This window comes from Malus domestica, chromosome 09, assembly GCF_042453785.1.
Source record: "Malus domestica chromosome 09, GDT2T_hap1".
In the NCBI taxonomy this organism is placed as follows: Eukaryota; Viridiplantae; Streptophyta; class Magnoliopsida; order Rosales; family Rosaceae; genus Malus; species Malus domestica.
Genome location: NC_091669.1, coordinates 4022077 through 4044088, shown reverse-complemented (window position 1 = coordinate 4044088; position 22012 = coordinate 4022077). Strand labels below are relative to the sequence as shown.

At 34.9% G+C, this 22012-nt stretch overlaps 1 protein-coding gene and 1 pseudogene across 1 annotated transcript; both read right to left on the bottom strand.

The window, feature by feature from the left end:
• Nucleotides 1-3768: 3768 nt before the first annotated feature.
• Nucleotides 3769-5198, bottom strand: LOC103442827 (uncharacterized; annotated as a pseudogene).
• Nucleotides 5199-6739: 1541 nt separating this feature from the next.
• On the bottom strand, nucleotides 6740-8721 carry LOC103442389 (uncharacterized). Its single transcript, XM_008381169.4, has 2 exons — nucleotides 8538-8721; nucleotides 6740-8120 (listed from the first exon to the last, which is right to left on the bottom strand). The coding sequence occupies exon 2, from the start codon at nucleotides 8011-8013 to the stop codon at nucleotides 7198-7200; it is 816 nt and encodes a 271-aa protein (XP_008379391.1). The 5' UTR covers nucleotides 8014-8120; nucleotides 8538-8721; the 3' UTR covers nucleotides 6740-7197.
• Nucleotides 8722-22012: the final 13291 nt, after the last annotated feature.

Below are 22012 nucleotides of genomic sequence, written 5' to 3'. Positions count from 1 at the left end.
TGAAACAATTTAATAATGTGAAAAAGACGATGCTTAAAATACAATTAACAAATTTACAATCTTCATCCCTTTAATGGGATTTATACACATCAACTCATCATGAGAAAGTGTAAATAAATAAATTATTTGAACATCGAAATTGCTTTCATGATAAACACAAATTTTATTATTAAAACTCCGTCAAATTTTTTTCTATACAAGCGATAGTTTAAAATCATTTTAATTTACAAATGAGAAGATTTAAACTTGAAAGACAAGTTCATTGCATTAACCAACTAGCATGTATAGTTGGAGGGACTTTTCAGTGTCGGGAAAACAGCTCGGACACAATGTGTAATAATACAGTTAGTTTGAAAACTTGAAACAAAAAATTTCAACCAATTATATTATTACACTTAATGAACTAAATTGTGTTCCTAACATACTTAAAAAAAATTCGTATAGTTGGCAGAAACTACCAATTCCATATCATACCTACTCAATTAAAACCTAGACATTCTAGAAAGCAATTCAACATGCATTGCCACCACGTCTACTTATCAAGTTCTGGAATGTTCATACATCTTAGTCATACTCGGAGAAATTATTATATTAAATAAATGTTTTGTTTGCTATTGTAATATAATCTAGTTTATTGGTGTGATTATTATCATACTTTTTTCTCATATATTTTCTTTGAATTGTTGTATGTTGGGTTAAATGCTCTAATCTAAATTACGTTGTTTTGATATGCGGGCATTTGATAGCGGAACTACATAAAAAAGAAGAAGAAAATGACGGTTTCAGATATCTAGTGTAATTCCAACAGAGTAAGAATATAACTAACTACGCCAATGCATATGCATTATATTTAACCAACGTAAACGTAAATAAAACACAATATTTATACGGTCTAGTGGTGTACTCATTAGGCCTTCGACTCGGCTCCTTGTATATTGAAATTAAAATTTCTTATGATATAAAGTACTAATATTTATATGAGATATCATTTTTTAATATTTATTATTATAATTTTACCTTTAAATAATAAAAAGTCGGTTCTTAATTCTCAAAGTTCAGAACAAAGGGTGGTAGGTGCTTTTACTTTTATATTTGACTCTTTTAATAGCTGTAGGTGTGACTAATTTTTAATCAGACCAACACTTAAGAACATGTCACCATTTTTTTCAATTTTTTTTTGTTCACCCTATTAACGTGTCCACCGTATGATTGTTATGAGTGACAAATTTAATAGACAACATACGAATGATCACAGAAAGAAAAGATGCACCGACCTATGTTCTTGTCATACTGAATATTTTTTCCATAGAAAGAGATAAGGCGTGGACGAGATGAGTTTGCTCTCTGTATCCCCCTCGTATAAGTATGGAAATGTCAAACTTAGTCATCATAAGATTCATAACTCGTCACATGTGAGTATAAGTTTTAATGTAAAACATTGAGAGATACACTCCACAACAATTCGCAATCATGCACACGCATAACACATTTTAGTGAGCTATAACATTGTAAACCATTATAAAATTCACTTTTTCGACGGCTCACAGTTAACGCACTCGCATACGAAGCATTACTCTTATGATGAGCAAAGCCTACCCGGAAACGACTTTGTTCTCATGTTCCCCACAACATAGAAAAAGTGTGTGTTGAAGGTTGATGTAGAGCAATACACACACTTGGAGGAGGGGCCATGTCACATGTGGGCACTTTCCAAAATTGATGTCTTCGCTTCCTTTGGGGGTGAAAGTCATACTCCTTGATCATTAAGCACAGCATGGAGGAGGAAATTTTCTAAAAAGTGGTTGCATCGATTGATGGAGGCATGCTTTGAAAAAGTTGTGGTCATATATCGGAGCAAAGATGAAGCCTAAAAAGAGAAAAGAGAGCATAATATTAGAAAAAGTCACCTTGGATTCTCTCCCACTCTCTAAACTAATAAAAATGAATCACACAAATAGAAATTTTTCTCTATTTGTTATAAAATTTTAATAAAAAATAAAACTGAAGAGATTATAAATAGACAAAAACTGTATATAAATCACAATTTAGCGCCCTTCTATTGAGGTCTTAGGGTTGTTTAGAAGTGATTTTAATATGGCTGAAAGCGTTTATAATGACAATGTTTTTTAAACAATGCTTAGTAAAATGACAAGTGAATCCTAAAAAACACTTCTATTGAGGTCTTGAGGCTCGTTTAGAAGTAGTTCTAAAATTGTTTTCAATCAATTTAAAAGCAGTTTCAAATAAGTCTTTAATGTTCCTTGAATTTTGTTTTCGTTTTGATCAAGTTCGTAGATTTTAGTGATTTGTGCTTATTTTATCTTGCGAAAGTTATTGAGAAAGTTGAAACCTACACCTAGATTAATCAACACCAGATCATAATTCCCTCCAAAAACTAAATACAAATGGTAGAAGAGTTTAGTTGGGGAGTTGACCTTCCAACGACAAAGTAGATTTGTTCTATTAAGCCAATCAATGTCATAATTACAGTTCATTAGTCTCTTTCAGATATATTAATTAATTGTTAAGCCATCCAGTAGAGGAAAATTACTTCCATTTTCTGTTGAACAACTAGCTGTATGATCTGCTACTTTCCTTCAGGTTTTTTCCTATTGAATCCCATGACAATAGCAAAGCTTTGTCACACTGAGCAATGTCGGCTATATGATCTGCTATTTTTCTTCAAGTTTTTGCCTATTGAACCCCATGACATCAACAAAACTTTGCTCCCCAAGTGGCGTTGGCTGCATGAATTATAAAACGTCATTGCATTCGGTTTTGCGCTAAATTTTCAGTTAACTCAAAGTACTCTATATCTTTTCATATAGTCTCTTTTCAAGTCTTCGTAGGTCTTCATCTACTCTTTTTCTTAAGGCAATTGACAAAATTACCAAGTCATCTATGCCTACCTACCTTCATCTATCTCTAACAAGTAGTCGATGAGAAAATTAAGACAATAAATTTCGTATCTAGAGTAGGCTCAGATTTCAGCATCCTCCTAATGGATTGCAAAAATAGATGCCTATTAATACAGAGTAAGAGTAAGTGAAGGAGAAGGACATGCCTTTCTTTAGGTTATTTATTTGAGAAAATTGTAGCAATAGTCCCTCAACTTTAACCAAATTAGAGCAATAACTCCTCAACTAAAAATTTATGATCATTGATTCCTTAACTCATCAAAACGTGCAGCTATGGTCGTTTTTGTCAACTCTGTCAGATTCCATCAAAATGAATCATGTTGGAAGGACCATTGCTACAATTGGATTAAAGTTGAGGGACCATTGCTTCAATTAGGTTAAAGTTGAGAGACTATTGCTCCAATTGAGTTAAAGTTGCGGGACCATTGCTACAATTTTTTTCATTTGGTTTCCATGTTTGCCCTTTGATCCAGCCTCATGTGCGTGACACGTGACTTATTTTGACGGAAGTTCAAACGGAGTAGGAGAAAAGGACCATAGTTGCACGTTTTGATGAGTTAAGGGACCACTAGCCATGAATTTTTAGTTGAGGAAATATTGCTCCAATTAGGTTAAAGTTGAAGGATCATTGCTACAGTTTCTTCTATTTATTTTATTTCGAGAAGTTTTTTGGTGTGATGGTCACACTGTCATGTAGTATTACCAATCGACTCATGTTATAGCACGTGGATCTATTTATTAAAATTATAATCTAAGACCATGTAATATCAATTATATCGTTCACCTATATTATAACAAGCGAATCATTAATACCACGTGGCGGATAGATTTATTATAGAAAGACATGATGAGGGGATTCCAACAGCTAGCTTTATTCTTGCTTTAGTTTCTACAACCATTGAATACCAAAAGAGGCAGGCTTACAGAGAATGTTATTTTCCAACACACTAGAAGCTTGTATTGCACCTTTTGCTTTTGTACAACTTTAGGATGTTAAATAGTTTACCTTTTCTTTTGGCCAAAGAACCTTTGTACCCTAAGCAGACCGTCTTTTTCACAGCTCCTATCGAGACCAAAAACTGACCGAGGGATGATAAAGTCTGCATGTCATCGGGAGGGAAGTAGCTTGCGGCCTTTCCCAAGAGTGATGTGAAGAGAAGAGAGAGTGAAGGCCTAGTGACATAACGTTCATCCAGAAGGTCATCCAGAAAGGCAAATGCAGCTAACAGATCAGACCTGCTTGCATTGATTGGTGCAGCAAAATGAGCGGGGATTGTTCTCCTGAAACTCCAGTCCTTTGCGATTCCATCAACCCAATCACTGACCTGAATCATCAAAATGCAAAAGGATTGTTTTATTATTTCACACACACACACACGACAACAAGGAAGTCAAAATATCATATGATCATGCGTTTGTGTCTTGTTAGGCATGCTGTGAGTTCACTAAGTAGTTAGCGTACCAAAAGATGAACCAAAATTTGCATCAGAATGGTTCAAGCACCTTCAGGAACTTTGCTGAAGACCAGGGTCTTTACAATGGGTGAAACAATCAGTTTTTGTGACATCTGAGCAAAGCTAGCATTCGGTTCCAACAGATTTGATGGACTGAGAAACAAGATTTGAAGAACCATTCTTTCCCATCCTACAAAAAAGAATTCATTTCAGAAAAACATACATGATCACCCTCGAATTGGATTATCATTTTACTAAAACTGAAGCCAGACTGGAATTTCGGACTGGAATGCGGAATGGAGATTCTACCTTTTTGACGGTTCAACTTGTTGTCAACTACTGGTTCTTGAGATACTTCTTTTCCTTTACTGATAAGTTTTACCGCCAAACCATTCACCGCAGATGCCAACAAGGATTCTTTGCTGATACAATCAGGCGGCTGTCTTGGCACAAAAATGACAGCATCTGTTTATCAGTAGAGTTCTGGAGCGCTTATGATAGAAAGCGACCTCCACATATAGTCCAATACCTGAAAATTCACAACAAAATGAGTTTTCCCAATATCTTTAAAAAGGTGAAGTCTCGGATGTCACATTTGCCCTTTGTATTACCAACTTCTGGTGAACTGAGAACTTTCTGCTCAATCTCATCAGCCCTTGAGGTGGAGAAGTCCTCATCCTTTAAGGTCTTGGCACCCATTGCCTTGGTGCCACCCATACCTGAGCTCGAGCGAAAAATTTGTGCTCATAAGCAAATGTAGGCAGAAATATGTATTCACGGGAGCTCCTAACTCTTTCAGAAGCTGGAAAGAAACAAGAACACTCATAAGAAAAGCATAGTTGGTTAACAAAAGTACGGATATGCAGAATTAAACAAATACGCGGAGAAGTAAAAAAGAAGAAGATTCAGCAAGAAAAATTTATAACTGACTAGAATAGTAAGCAAGATATAACCTACACTCTTTGGTTGGAGCAACGGGCGCATGGATTCACAATCCTCGGGATTTTAGTTTGATGACTGTCATTCTAATGTTTGTTGACACACTGCTGAACCCTAATGCTTGCTCTTGTTCAAATAACCATATGCAGCTTTTCAGAGCCTACAAACACGCGAAAAAGAGAGTAAAAATATTGCAAAAGCTACAATTCACAAGAACATTGACACGCCCCTATCCCGATGTCATCTGAACACGAAGATAGACATGTGCTGACTGACACTCGAGGATGACGAAAGTAATCCTAACATGCATATGCTAAGAACATGTAAGCATGCATGTTACGATGGTTTTCATCACCCTTGGATGTCGGCCAACACATGTCCATCCTCATGTCCGGATGACACGGGGATCGGGGCGTGTCAAACATACAATCACTGTTTCTGCTGAAGAGTGATAAAAACACATCAAAATCGAAAACAAAGGGAAGATCGGGAACTCAATGTGAGCATAAAGATGGAAGCATGACATGCCACAAGCCAAAAACTACCAAATTATAAGCAATTATCAGCTGAAAACAACTACAAATATACTAATAAATCAAAAGAATAAAATGAGCTGACCTCAGTTCTAGACTTCTATTGAGAAAAGGACCCAGAGGAAAAGGAAACTCAGTGAAGTTGATGTAAAACCGGTCGCCGCCGCCTCGGCTGCCACTGATGGTGGAGTTTGTGGCAGCGACTACCAAATTGATGGCCTTTCTGCTCTTGCTTCTGGGTTTTACCTGGAAACAAAAACCCTTCAAGGACCCGCCAAAAAGGCTCGAACTTGGTTCTCTGAGAGAAATTGGGTTCTGAAAAATGGGGGATTTCGGTGAAGAAACGGCAATGGCTGCCATTGTTTTTCTGAAACTTTATGTTAGTACTTTGCCTTCAGCAGCCAAACCGCTTGAGAGAGGAGTGGTGCATAATGCAGTCATAGGTAGCAACACCAGGTTGTGCTTTTGACACGTGGAGGATCCAGTCGGACCGTCTGATGTGGATTTTCTGTGAACTTGTAGATTTATTGTGCATGGTAGGGAACGAAAGCATGCTTGATAAATAACTTCTCGAGGAGAAAAGAAGGAAGAATCGAGAAGTTTCGAATCAATTCATCGATGGTATAATTCTTTCTTTAGTTAAATTATGATTTTCACTTGGTCAATCCAGTTTAACTCTTGCAATTTTAAACCCGAAAGTTTACTGATTGTTGCAACTCGAGAATAATGACATTTACCGCATGAGCGACAAATGCGAGCGTAAATCACCTACATTTGCCGCTAACGTGTTGGTTTCATTGAAATTTTAACAAAATTAAGTCATCGTCCTACAATCTCAACCGCTACAATCACAATATCGCGAAAATTGAAAAAAAAAAAAAAAAAAACAAGCATATGCTAATCACTCGAGCTGGAAAGCTCTTACAAAAATTATGTACAACCAGTAATTTCTTGATGAATATATAACCATATTTAACAATTTCATCCAAAACCTACCACTCGCAGACGAAACACCTACCCCTATCTTGCAGCGAAAGTAAGAACTACAAAACATATTTATTTCAACACAAATCTTCATACAAACAAGAACCCTGTAAAACCCTAATTAAACTGTATTCTGGCAAGAGCATTGCAATAAGCACCAAGTCGTTATCTTCGTGAACAAAATTTGAGAAACTAACATGCCCGAGCCAATATCTATGAGAGCCGAAATGATTCAGTCAATAACATTGCATCTTATGGAACCTGGTAAGTCGTCGAATTGCACGCTGGAAGTACGGATAGAAGGCGCCAACATTGAATAGGAGCAAAGTTGTATTCATAGTGCTTGTGAACAAAGAAGCCAATAGCACCTCAGGTGAGGATTTCCCTGACAAGCCAATCCAAACTAGGATATGCAAAGTACAGAAGAAGAAATGACGGGAGAGCAAACACAACGGTGATGACTATGTACAAAGCCAACAAGACTGCACAGGCAGGTATTACATATAAGATGATCAGAAGAAATATGACAACCAGCGGGAACTTTGCTGTCAAATGAACGAAGAAAACAAGTGACTTCTGAATTGAAGAATGCAAACGCTCCACACTAAGGTAATTATTGACAGCGCCATGATTGTGATTCAACCCAGATTGCTCGATATGGCGAATATGTTGCCCCCTCCTGTGGGTACCTGTACCATGGCTCGCTTGAGTTCCCACAGAGACATTTCCATTTGCCGGCCAGACAGACTGATTATCACCAGAGAAGGTAGAATTAGACTGCGGTCCCCTATCGCCATTCATGCTCTCAACCATCCAGAGAAGAAAGTAGTTCTTGCGAGGGAACCTGAGATTTCCCCTGTAAACAAGCCGGAAGGACAATAGGTTGCACCACGGGCAGGAGATAAAAAGCGGAAGCTGAATCGGCAAAGTGGGGAATTTCACAACCGCCCATTGCAGTCCCAGAATGCAATTCTTACAGAGGGTATGGCCACACCATAAAACGTAGGGCACATTCTCAACAATGTTGAAGGATTCCCAACATATCGGGCACTCTAGTCCTTCCTCTCTGCCAACAACCGAAGAACTCTCGTCGTCAGAACATTCAAGAGCTGCTTGCGTCGGCTTTAGAGGATCGCTTTTCAATCCAACACTTCCAGTTATGCAGCTGGATGCAAAATTCCACATTTTCACCACAACCACTGCCTCACTAACACATCATCACTAAGATTTACTGTACCAGTATCTCAAAGTACCATGATGAAGATTGCCCGAGGTATTAGTAAAACTCAGACCTGAAGAAGAATCCACACAGTAAATTTATCAGGAAACTGGACTTTTTTACCGCACTTGGGATTAAACTAATCACCTTTTATGTTCAGGGATTAAGCTATAATCACAGATGCATGATGCATCTACTCACAACACCCATGAATTCAAATAAGCAGAATATACACAAGAATCAGCCAAAAATTATAAACCTACTCAAACGGTGATACCCCAAAACAGGGATTAACCCCCAAAACCCAATTAAACAATCAAACAACTGATAAAAGTCTATGAATTTAAATAAAAAGATCTAAACTTTAACAACAAAAAAGTAAACCCAGCTGAAATTTCGAACTGCAGGTCCGGAAAATCAACCCCATAAGATCCAAATCAAAAGTGAAGCAACCAAAGATGATAAAAACAGAAGTGGGTTGCGATCTCACCGATTGCAGGAAGCCATTTCGAATCAAATTTTCAAGGGAGAGAGATGGGGAGAGCCCTCAATATCCTCTCTCTCTCAACGGAGAAATGAAATCGATATATAATTTTTTTGGTTTTTCGGGTTTTGGAATTGAGCGAGTGAGCGACGGAGCGGCGTGGGTGACCTCACCCGCTGCTCGAAGCTCCGAATGTGGTCCAAGTGGCGTTTGGTTAAACGAGGTGACGACGTCGCTCTTCCGAAAGGTTCAGAGCGGTAAAACGCTGCGTTTTGTTTATTCCTCAATTGGGCTTGAGAGAGCATCTCCCGTCTTTTATTATTCAATGCCGTTTATGAGATGGGGCCCAAAATTTAAATCTATCAATTGTTTTGGATAATTCCAAAGTTCGACAATGTGTTTATGGGCTTCGAATTTGAGGCCCATTTCTATGAGCCCAGAGATCAATCGCATTCCCTCCAACACTTTGTTAATGTACTTTTATATTTCTCAATTTAATCTGAAAGAGCTTGTTTAGAAGTGCTTTTAAAATGACTAAAAGTGTATTTGATGAATTTTTTTTTTTGAAACCAGTCTTTTAGTAAAATGGAAGTGAATCATAAAAAAACACTTGAATTGCTTCATGCAATTCCTGCAAGAAGCACATAACTCGTGATTCTTCAAGAGCTTTTGGAATCAAAAAATATTTTCTCTAAAATTACTTTTTGTCGTTCTAAAAGCACTTTCAAATGAGTTTTAAGTTGTTAATAAATAAAATATGAGCAATTGAACCCGACTCCATGAGTTTGTAATTTAAGTTCATTTTATATTGATGTTATTTGGTTTAACCAAGTCTGCTGGCTTTATGTGGTTGTCGCGAGAGGAATACCTTATTTTCGATATGTCGATGCACCCTCTCCTAGAATTGTGTTAGTCATTTGTGACAAGGAGATATTATAGCTTAACTGGTTATGAGCGTTCAATTCTACACCAACTTTTGTTCTTTTTAAGTTTTTATTTTAGTTGATGGTGCTTAGTTTATCTAGTTTACTGGTTTTATGCGCATATCTGTATAACCTTATCATTGTGAAGATTATGTACTAAATAATGTTGATGTACCCTCTCATGGAATCGTTTTGGTTTTGTGTGATTGGATTTTGAATGTAATTTGTTAGTAGTTAAGTATTTAAATGTTATTTGTAAGAATTATTGTGAGTATCAATAATTTGTCAATTAAGTGACTTGATATTTTAGTGATATTGTCGCCTAATATGGGTAGAATAATAAATTCTTACTCTGATTAACCAATTATGGTGAGACTTATTATGGTAGGACAACAATTTGATTTAATAGTGATTGGTGCATCTCTTTATTAATTATAATAGGCGGTTTCAGATGAACCCTAATCACCATATATAGGATTGTCCATGCTCTCACAATATGTGTTATATTATGTACTAAACGCTATTCATAGAAAAAAACATATAGTTTGGAGAGAGTAGAAGACTCCCTTGTTTTCTGCAAGAGTCATGTCTACCGTATCCTACCGATAAGTTTATTTCTATTTCATGTTGATATGATTTATTGCATTGCGATCTCAATGTCTTAGTAATTGTTGTGTTTTCAGAATGTATATTACATTATCAACCTCAACTTTTGAAGTTGTGGTACTTTGGCAAGTTCAGTATCTAGCATAATTAATGTTTGCTAAAAGTTTTTAGTTTAAGGACCAACATATCCATTTGCAATCGGCAAAGTAGAAGCACAAAAACGAAGCTTTGTCGATCGTACGTACTTATTATTTTTTTAGGGGTGTGCTATTCACACATCTCTTTTTACTTCTCACACACCATTTTTTAATTTTTGTCCGTTGATCTTCGTCAATTCATTCGATCCGATGGTTGAAAATTAGAAGGATGTGTGAGAAATAAAAAAAAGTGTGTGGATATCACATCCCTTTATTTAACTTATGGTCCACTTGATCATTGGAAGGCTCCATTAATTATATATGTTGTATGTACAGATATCATATAACTATCGGTTCGGTAAATTATTTAATGTTGTATGTACACATATGATCATATCACAATCGTTACATTATTTAATTTGTAGCTTAATCGAGGACAGCCCTCAGTTGGATATCCTGCAAAAATGCCTTATCCAAAGTGAAATTCCTTATCTCCTTGTTGAACAAAATGTGTTGAGGACAAATTATATGATTGGCTTTCTATTTTAGATCGATGGCTAAGATTTGACTGCGTCTACATACATCAGCTTGCCATGCGAGCCTTCACATGCATTCGTCAACAACTAAGACATGATTCATGTACGTGTGACTAATAATTGGTAGTCGTTAATGAATGTGAATCTATAAGCTTCGTACTTATGTTCATCAATGAATAACAATCACTTATAGGCACACGAGCTAGCTAGCTAGCTTGATTGTTCGAGCCATATATAGAGTTTGCTAAAAAATATATTATGGAAATATCTTGCTTAATGCTTAATTATTTTGGACCGCGGTTTCCTAATCCATATGTAAATGATTGATTAACTAGGGTTTGAAAGCAACACCGGGAGACTTTTGAGCCTTTGAGTTTTGAAATGTAGTACGTTGTACGGACTGTTGAATGCATGTTAGACGAAGATAATTAGCAACTGGAAAATGATTGCTGCCTGTAATTTGTACAGGCCCTACGTGAGTGGTCTTTTTCTATTGTTTAAGCAACCTATTGACGAGTATGTGTGCCTAATTGTTCTGCTTGCTTTTGCCTCCAAAACTCCAAAAATCACTGGGACCCAGAACCAAAATTGTTGTTGTGGTGCTAATAAATACACTAGTCTTTTTGTTACATCTGTGAGTCATCAAGGATCCACATGGACCACATCTGTGAGTCATCAAGGATCCACATGGACCATATCTATATTTATGTATTTGTTTGTGTGTTGTGAATTTAATCTCCTCTGGGGCTGAGAAGGTCTTGTGTGAGGCCACCATTGGTGGTAGGTCATGAGTGTTATGTGAAAGGGGGTGGGACATAAATGAGACCGGGTGAACTTGACAAAACCAGGGAGATAGTGTAGGAACAACTGTGGGATGGTATCGGGACCGAAGAATTATTTCTCTTACATCACCAGGAGCATTGCCATTTTCTTGTTTCGTTAATTAACAAAGTATACTAGCTAGGTCTTCTGTGTCAATTTAACTTTGCTTTAATATAGTTTGAATATATAGAAAAAGAAAGAGTGAGAAACATCAATTTTGAGAGGAATAGCAAATTTTTTGGACCATAATAATTAGAGTGCATGATGGAATTGCTAGGTAAGAATATTTACTAAAGGTGCAATGGAACTACTAAGTAAGAATTATTTTTTTTACAAAGTATATAGTAATTTTCAATTTTATGTTCTTTTTATCCTATGATAGGCTGAAACCTAGGTTCAACAGGGTGTACGTCTTATTGCGTTTATCACTTTTTTCTTACACGACGAGATTATCATATATGTACACTTTGTTACACGTAAGTCTCAATCTCTGTTGACTTGTCTCATAAGCACCCAGGGGCATACATTGATACTCCTTTAAGAAAACAAAGACTTGCAAGTTAAGGGATTATGGATGCTAGGGTTTATACGTACTTCTTTGACAACCGCAGAACTTATGGATGCAAATTAAGGATCTTGATCGTCCCGAGCTTTGGTTCCAACTTGCTTCAGTGCAAGCTGGTTATTTTCAGTCTGAATCATACATATATGATGGTCTAAATTGGATCGATCACGATTCACAAAATGTTATGCGTAACTTTCAGAAGACAAAATTAATATATATATATATATATATATATATATATATATATATATATATATATTAATATTATATGTGGCCATTGAAGTATATATACGATAAACAACGCTCTCACTTGATTAATATTGATCGATTTTAATTAATTCTACACGCATATATGTGAGAGACGTTCAGGCATTTTAAGAAGAATATCAATTGCTTCATTGGTTTCTATCCCCACATCCAGCAGCTTTCAAATATTTTCCTCAAACTCTCCGAATCTCAAAATTATTAATTATTTTGCATGTCATTTAACTGTATATAAATAAAAGGAAAAGGAATCAAACATAGAATGAACCATCAATTTCATGTCAATTGTTTTTGTTACATTTCAGGATTCCCAGTTTTAAAACATTATTTTCTATCCCAGTTAAGTCTCAACTTTGTATTTGGTTAAAAATAAAATGAAATAAAGTCCCAACTTCTTATATACTAAATTACTAATAGCTAGCCCCGTGCTGCCGTGCACCACGTTTTGCAAACAATAATGTGAACGATATAATGAACGAACAAAGTTTTTACTGCTGATTGTTCTTCTGCATCAAAACCCCACAACTGTTCTGTTTTTTATTTTTAAAATGATCAGAATTGCCATTGATAAGGAATCTAAAAACAAGGGTCCTACTCTTGACAATTCTCCAGGTCATGAGATTCCCAAAAAGTGATGAAAAATTGGACATATATATGGCACTGTCTGTATAGCATGCATGTTCTGCTGGAAAATCTCAAGTTCAAACAAATAGTTAAAAAAAACTTGAGGGGTCACACAACTTGTTTAAATTATTAGATTTGTTTGTGGCTTAATAATGATATTATATATCTTGGAAAGAGTTCTTAAATAAGGTTAGAAGGGTATTCTTAATTATAAAACCAAACTACCAGATGTTGATCTCCTGAAGTAAAGTAAACTAGTAAAGTGACAAGTAGGGATGACCCCATTTCTTTTTGGTGAATTATTATCATATTTATGGAGAATAATATATAAAGTGAAGAATAGGAGCATTTGGACCCTACTTATTTTCACAGGTCTGGTGTAAAACTACGTTTTGGATTGTAGTTTTTCAGTTATTTTAGTTAGAGTAATGTTAGGGAAACTAAAATTTTAAATTAAATTTATAAATCAAATGATGTGAATGTTCATGATTAGATTATTACTTAAATATTGATTAACAAGTTTATCTATTATTAGTGACACATCATTTAGTTAGTCAATTCAGTTTAAAATTTTGGTATCTCTAGTATTGTCCTTTATATATATACATACATATAGGCCCTTTATGCAAAGAGATTCTTATTTTTGTCAAAAAATGGAGATTAGGTGTGGAGTCTAACTTGAAAAATAAACAGTTCAGATCGTTAAAGTTTGATGTAATGTAAACCTCACAACTAATTCTCATTTTTATAAAAAAATAAGGATAATTTCCGTTAAAGATTTCCTACATACATATGTGTGTGTTTATATATATATATATATAGACACACACATACTGTTTATTGTATCTTTGTTTCAAGGAACCTTCCACTCAGAGAAAAATAGTAAAATAACATAAACAAAAAAGCCCATGAAAGAAACAATGCAACCACTTCAAACCAATCACGCCATGCACACGATGATGGGACTGAAAGGTCATATTTTCTAGGTTTTTACACTTTTTATGGTTTTGAAAACACTAACAATTTGAAAAAAATCTTCGACAGATTTTCAAATCATAGATATCTAAACTGTTTTTAAGCATGACTTTTTTAAATTATAATTAAAATCAAATATAAGGTGGTTACACTTCTGTACTTTATTTAATATTTCACCAAATAATTAATTGAATAATGTAATTCTGTATATATAGTTAAAAGCAAAGATACATATAATCTTTAAACTTGCAATACAAATTAAAATAAGTAGAAGATACAAGGTTGACAAAATTATGGTCATGGATTGATTAAATTTTGGTCTCTTGCAGGCATGTTAATTAAATTTGTTTGCACTAATAAATAATACATGTTTTGATTTTAAATATGAACCATTTTGAGGGAAAGTAACAAAAGATGATCACAACGTATTCCCAATATTTGGATCGAGTTAACCAACATTGAGTGTTTTAGTCACTTAGTATTACTGTTTAATTATTAACTACATGTAAACTATATATCCATATTATAGAGGAGCAAAGAAGAAGAAGAAGAAGGTTTAGAAGGAATGAAAGCTTGTATTGATATCTTTAGAGTTGAACATATTACAAAAAATGAGAGAGTACTTACAAATTATACTCACATAACAGAGAACATCGGTTTCTTAGTTCTCAAGTTTAGGACTAACTCACTCTATAATCTTCTAACAAACTATTCTAATTCTCATCAACTGTAGACCAATCTCCACCAATATAAATCATAGAAGATGTGTTCGATACTAAATTAATATGGTAAGCCTATTGTGTGAGTTAACCCAATCACCAACCCCTTTAATTAAAGAAAATAATATATTTATATTAAAAGAAACATTGTGTGCTTTTGAAGAGATGTCAATAAAGAGCAATTTCAGCAAATGGTATCGACTTTAGTTAAAGAGAAAAATTATTATTATTGAATTTAGTTGGAGAAGATATTGTTGAATTGATGCATTCTAAAAAATGAAATGATCATAGATATAAGCCGAAGATGAGTTATTTATCGACCTAAATTGATTTTTTTTTTTTTTTTATAAAAACTTTCACCGTTTAGTTTTAGGAACAAACTAAATTTTCTGATTGGTGGGTTAGGGTAGAGATGGAGTATGAAATATACCGTAGGAGCCAACACAAGTTGAGAGGCTGAGAGTAATCGATGGTGACAAAAGGAAAGGCCAAAGTTCTTCCAACTTCTAGGAAGATTCCAGTTCCATCGTTTTCTCACACGTCCATAAGTTTTTGCTGCTAGCCAAACTACGCACATACACAGAAACACTCACTCTTTTAAACTTTATGTTTTATCTATTTTGAAAAGAAGGTACGGCATGTAACTGATATAATGAGTACGGAAAACTATGTTGTATTTGACTACGGAAGTTGATTAGATTGTTACATGGTGCCACATATATATCAACAAAGTGTGTATATATATAGGCTTACGGTCTATTCAATTATTGATGTAAAAATACAGATATTATCATCTTACATATCACTATTGATGTTCTGCCTCTGTTGTTTCCTTTTGCCCTTAAAGTCCAAATTCTGTAGGTCCCGAAATTAGGGTTTGATGTTGATATATATGCTCGTGGTTTTTAACTTTCATATGAGCAGATCATATAGTCACACTCGGCCACAATCATGATTTTGGTGGTTGATTTTGTACGACATTTTGAAATTTGAAATTTTCTGTGTCTTTAATCAATAATTAAGTTGTTGAATTAATATGAACAATTATCTTTTCTTGATTTGTTGTATGGAGGATCATTGATTACTTGAAATAGTCTTACGTAGGAAATAATTAAGTTGTTATATCAATGTGAACGGCCAATAATTATGTTGTTGAATCAATGGGAAACAATTATTTTTTCTTGATTTGTTGGTTGTAGGATCTTTGCTTGATTGAAATACACTTACTTGGGAAATAAATTTTTTTGTGCAATTGAAAAAAAAAAGACACCATTTTTGGTCTCTCACACACTTTTGTTTAATCATATATGTTGTTTTATTTGATTGATTCAATAATACGAGTTGTGTTAGAGATTAAAAATGGTGTGTGACAGTAGTCATCTCCCTTGTTTTTTTGGTCGGAAAAAATATATAGTGTCAAAGACTGAAAAGAGGAATATATATATACACACACACACACTGGCGGAGCCAATGCAGGGGCATTGGCATCCCTTGACCCCAATAACCTTGTCAAGTTACCCCTTTGAAAATTTTATGAACCTGTATAGCAGTACTGCAGCACGCTGCTTTGTTAACTTATCCCAAAAACCTAATACTTCTAAACTTATCCTTAAGAAAATTTAAAAAAAAAATTTAATTAACACTAATAATTTTAATTAATACTTTTTTAATTAAACAAAGCTACTATATTGAAAGGAATTAGTAGCCTTGTACAAAAGTTGGTAGAGACAAAGAGGGATAGACAGTATCCCTTGGTGCTTGTTAGTGAAATTAGCATTGATTTTACCAGTTGCAACTACTTCAGTTGAAAGAGCTTTTCAGTGATGAAAATTATGGAGAATCCACATCGTAATAAGATGGGTAGATCAATAGTTGAATGATAGTTGGTTGTGTATGAGAAAGATGTATTTGATTCTACTGATAATAGTGTTGTGAGATGACATTTTGAAAATATGAGAACACGTCGTGTACAATTATAAATGAAAGTATGACCCATTTTTAAAGTTATTTTTTGACCCCATCGCTTTAAATTTTTTACTCCGCCACTGTACACACACAAAGTTTTGGATAATGTAGCTCAAGCATTTGTACAAAGGCCAGGAATACACACATACAAAGGCCAGGAATACACACACACACAGAGAGTTTTGGATAATGTAGCCCAAGCATTTGAACAAAGGCCAACCGATTAATTTCTGCAGGCTCTAAAATGGTCATTTGATTGAACACTTTATTAGGGAGAATGACAAGTCATCCATTTCAGTTACTGTTAAATAGTTTGTTAGAACTAAATGTTATTAGTTTTGTTAACGGTTGTGATTAGTTAAGTTTGTTAAGGGTGTTAATGTAAATAGCCAAAGGCTATATATACTGCCAAGTGTAATTCATTATTCATTCAATACAATTTTAAACTTAAAGAGGAAGTTTTCTGTTTCTATACTTAAGCTTTTCTGAAAATGAAAGTGAGGACAATGATGCTAAGCGAGAGAGTAGAAAAAAACTGAGAGACCGGAAAATGAAGCAGCAAGCTAGCTCGAGCTTGCGTACCACAGATAGAGGAACGAAAGCAAAGAGAAAATCCATTCATGTGTTGAGTTTATTAATAATGCTCCTTCTGGATGAGCTACTTCGCGAATATTGTGCAACGTCGTTTTTGTTGGGTACCCATTATTGCTACCTTTTCTCCCTGCCTTTATTTTATTTTCAACTTTTACAAGCCAGAATCGTGCATCACGCTTTGCTTTTATTTAGCAATGAGACAAAGATAATAGATAAACAGTTTTTAAAACATACACATCGGTCCCTTTTTTACACTTTGTGTTTTTCGTTTCAATTCAGACTGACAAAAGATTCTTGAAGAGTGATTTATGGTCACTAAAGCCTGATGCATTTGATTTTGTAAGATCCCAAAATGTGGAATATTTTCTACATCCATCGATCTAAAATCCATCTATATGGGAATTCCCAAAAAGGGATGTAGACAAAGAAGCCGCATATATCTAATTAGTTTTCAATTTCTAATGTTCACAAGTCGGCCATTTGCATATTTGCATTTAGTGTGGTTTGGTTGTGCAAAATTGTTTGTCGATCTCGTACGTTTGGATTCATACGAGAACCTTCCACTCGCAGCAGCGGGAAAGAGAGTTTGCAAACTATCCATGCATGCAGACAGGAAAAGGTTGGGAGAAGTAAGAAGCTAGCTAGCATATATGCAGTGCTAATTCGAAAGCACGTAAACTTCGAGGTGATTTTCTGGATTATGATCGAATCATCGTTTTAGTTTTCTACATTGTTAAATTTAGATACTTTACTAGATAATTATCGATCGATGAAAAAAGGAAAACAAAAAGGTGAAAGTAACAGATAACTTTTGGAATGCAATCATGCAGGAAAGAATATGTAATTAAAGGGCAATTAAGACTAATGTCCACATGCAAAATATTAATCAGCTTTAAGCATTGGGATGATATTCCAAAGTTATATGAATAATGTTATGTATTTCTAGTTAAACGTTAAGAGTTTTCTCTTTAATCCACTGCGTCTTAGTTTCAAGCTCTCCTTCTCTTTTATTGTAAATTAGTGTAGATTATCACTTGTAATAAAAAATTAATATAAGTTGTAAATTATAAATTTATACACGACAATTATAGTGTAACTACTTATTTCTTGTAATTCAGTGTAAACACCATGTTGCAAAATGAATAACAATGATGAGTAATTCCATGATATTCACTAATAATTTTATTAGCACCATATACTGTAGAAATTTGTAATTAGAAATTAAAGGTAAATAATTTTAACTTCTTAATAAAATCATTAGGAAGGGATATTGGATACATTTCCAAATCAAACTCTAGTATACATGCTCGTGAATGTGACACTTAATTAACTACCACAAGCATATGATGTCAATGTGAAACTTGCTTTTACATTTACAATCACAACCGGATGATTCTTTATTTTAGTCTGGGTCCGATTTAATTTTCCCAAGAAAGGAATGCCTGGCCTATGCGGCTATGCCTCATCTTTTTTCTTACGTGTGTGGCTTGAATTAGTTACTGTTGCTTTAATCGACCCACAACATACTCACGAGACAACGAGAATAACTTATATGGATCAAGTCACATAACGTTTCAATCTAATAATATATTGTTATATAAAGAAAAATTTGCACTAGATAATGTATACAAGATACAAAACGCCACATATACATGACGGTCAATCTATTTCAAAACGGCGATAAGTGAGTAGAAAGAGCTAGGCAAGGGACAACAAATAAAAAATGGACATATGGGCGGGATCGATAAGTGGAAGTCATAAAAAGGAGATGCGTTCTCTTCAAGTAAGTCCTTGTCCGAGACGACGAGACGCCAATGCACGACACCTTTTTACGGAAATCATGTGGGAAACAGTCCAAAAGAAAGAAGATCTTGGAGCGTATAATTATGATCGTGAAGTTTCTAGCCTATAACTCTTTTTTTTCTTACAAGAATAAAGGAAATAGATATCTTTATTCCTTAGCCATACAAGAGGGAAATAATTGTTCAGATCGAAAGACAACATGAGGTTGAGATAACGAGATCAGATGAGAAGGTGTTGTGGTGATCATGCCATAGAAAACAAGTTATTTTTAATATATATTTTTTGAGAGAAGGTGTGGTGGTGATCATGCCCTAAAAAATTAATAAATTATGCATGGGAGAATTACGACTGTCACATACACGATGATTTGCAGAGCATCCTTCTGGGTTAAAGGCTTTTAGCATATTGGTGCGTTGGCTGTGTTTTTTCTGGTGAAACACCAAAAAGACAAGCGCACAAAGCTTTGAGAGTCTGTACAAAATTAGGATTAAGTATCAAGTAGAATATACGTTTTAAAGAAATATACCAATATTATTTTTTTTAAAGAAATATACCAATATTTTTGTGAGTAAAAAAATCAATATTTTTTTTAGTTAAAAAAAAAACCAATATTCATAAGGATGGTACATTACATGTTTGTCCTCATTGCACAAGACCCAAGGCCACCTAACTATTTGCCGGTAAGGGTCACTGAAAAATATTCCGGTCGTTGGAATCCTCGCTGGAAACTTTTGTCTTCCGAGATTTTCATATGTAAATATTACGGTCAATAGAGTTTCACCGAATTTTTTTATCTTCGGTCACCTGATTTGGTGGTGGCTTATATATTAACATTTCAATAAAAAATAGAGATACTGTTTATTAGATTTGAACCCACAACCTCAAAAAATAAAACAATAACAGCTTACCAACTCAACTTCATTTATTTGTTTGTAATTTTTTAAGGTTTATAATATTTGTCTCATCATTATTTGTTGAGAATTGTTTTTTTTTTGTTGCCATTTGTTGAGAATTGTTGAGAAATATAATTTTTTTTTCTCCTCAACAGACCCCAACTGCTAGGCACAAAAATGTTTTCTAGTTTATTAAGTGTCTTAATTATCTTTACTAACTATTAGTCATTGTATTTCACATGCATATATAATTAAATAGAGACTTTTTAACACTTACATGATTTTTTGAAAGTCAGTTGTATAGAGTGACATGAGAGCGACACTACTACAAAACTAACACTACTACAAAACTACTAAGTAGTGTAATTTTAAAAAACGACAAGAAAAATCCATTTATGTAAGATATTAGCAAAAATCTAACAGAAATTCACGTAATGTCGGATAAAAGAATCGACAGCATTTCTTGCGTCACAAAAAGGCTTTTGTTGTCGGTTAGTTCCCTTAAACCGCCAAGAAAACGTAAAGCGTTTTAAACAAAAAAAAGGACAGTAGTGTTGGATATAAGCACTTTAGCGTCAGATACAAGCGACATTGAAACGCCCGTCGGATACAGGCGACATTAAATGCTGAAAAATGTTGTTGGATAGAGCAGCTTTGTGTCGCCCCTAACTAACACAACTAACCATTAACAATAAAAAAAAATCAGTTTTTTGGTTAAATTAAAATATGATTTTTCTGATAAATAGTGGGCCCCACCCTATAAAACTTCAACCCTTTTTTCCTTGTGCAACCTTCTCCTCCTTGCACGAAACTCCTTACAAATCTCACGCACTGCACGAGACTCCCTAAGCTTCCTCCCTCCCTCGCCACGCACCAACACACTGCAAATCACTGCAATTAAATAAAACCCAGCAAATCCAAATCCTTTGCTGCAACATCTCCCCAAACCAACCCAAAACTCATCACTCTCTGCCGCTAAATCTAAATCCAATCCAAATCTCTTCGTCACTGACTCCATCCCCAAACCAACCCAAAACCCATCATCTCTACCCACTTTATCTCATCTCACCGAGTTTCTGGGTTTTTAGGATTTGAAGTGAAATAGGTGGTTTAGGCTTTGTATATTGTCTGAGATGGTAACAATGTGTATTTGGTTACTGAGAAAATGAGAGAAAAGAGGTAGGAAAATGTTGGGATTTCTCTATTTTTGTTTCGAGTGCGAGAAATTTTGGAAGTTTTCATTTTTTGGCTTCTGGGATGGAGATCGACGGATCTGGAGTGGAATGTGTACAGGTAGGGGTTCAAAGAAAAAAAAAACTGACACCGCAGAGTCGCCGCCACCTCCTATGTCGATCCACCACCACACCCATTGTTCTCTCTCTCACATGTCGACTTTGGTTTCCCTATTTCACCCACGCCAAATATCTCTCCCACATGAAGGTTGTTGGAAGGAGAAGAAAAGAGGGAAGGAAAAAGAAAGGAGAATCTGAAGAAAAATAAGCAGGGGAAGATGAAGGAAACGAGGAGGGAGAAACGGTGCACGAAGGAAATGGGGGAATAAAGGGATTTTATTTAGGGGTATGCTATCCACACACCCCTTTTTACTTCTCACACACCTTTTGTTAATTTCTGTCTGTTGATCTTCTTCAATTCATCCGATCCGACGGTCGAAAACCAAAAATGTGTGAGAGAAGTAAAAAATGGTGTGTGAATATCACACCCCTTTTATTTAGTGCAACTCCACCGTTGCTAAGGCCCCTAGGGCTATTCACTATTTAATCCACCAGTGAACAATAACTGCCCTTAATGAACAGTAACTGCCTTTTGCATCTTCACCCCTACACTAAATATCCCTGGCAATATGCAATAAAATAATAGTATTTTATTTATTTATAAAATAATACAAAATAATTTTATTTGTAATTTTGGATAAGATTTTTAATCATTCTCATTGTGCCACGTGTCATTATTCGAAAAGACAATTATTGGTGATGGATTTCGATAAGATTTTTATCCAATGTTGTCGTGCCACGTGTTGTTACATTTTCAGAATCG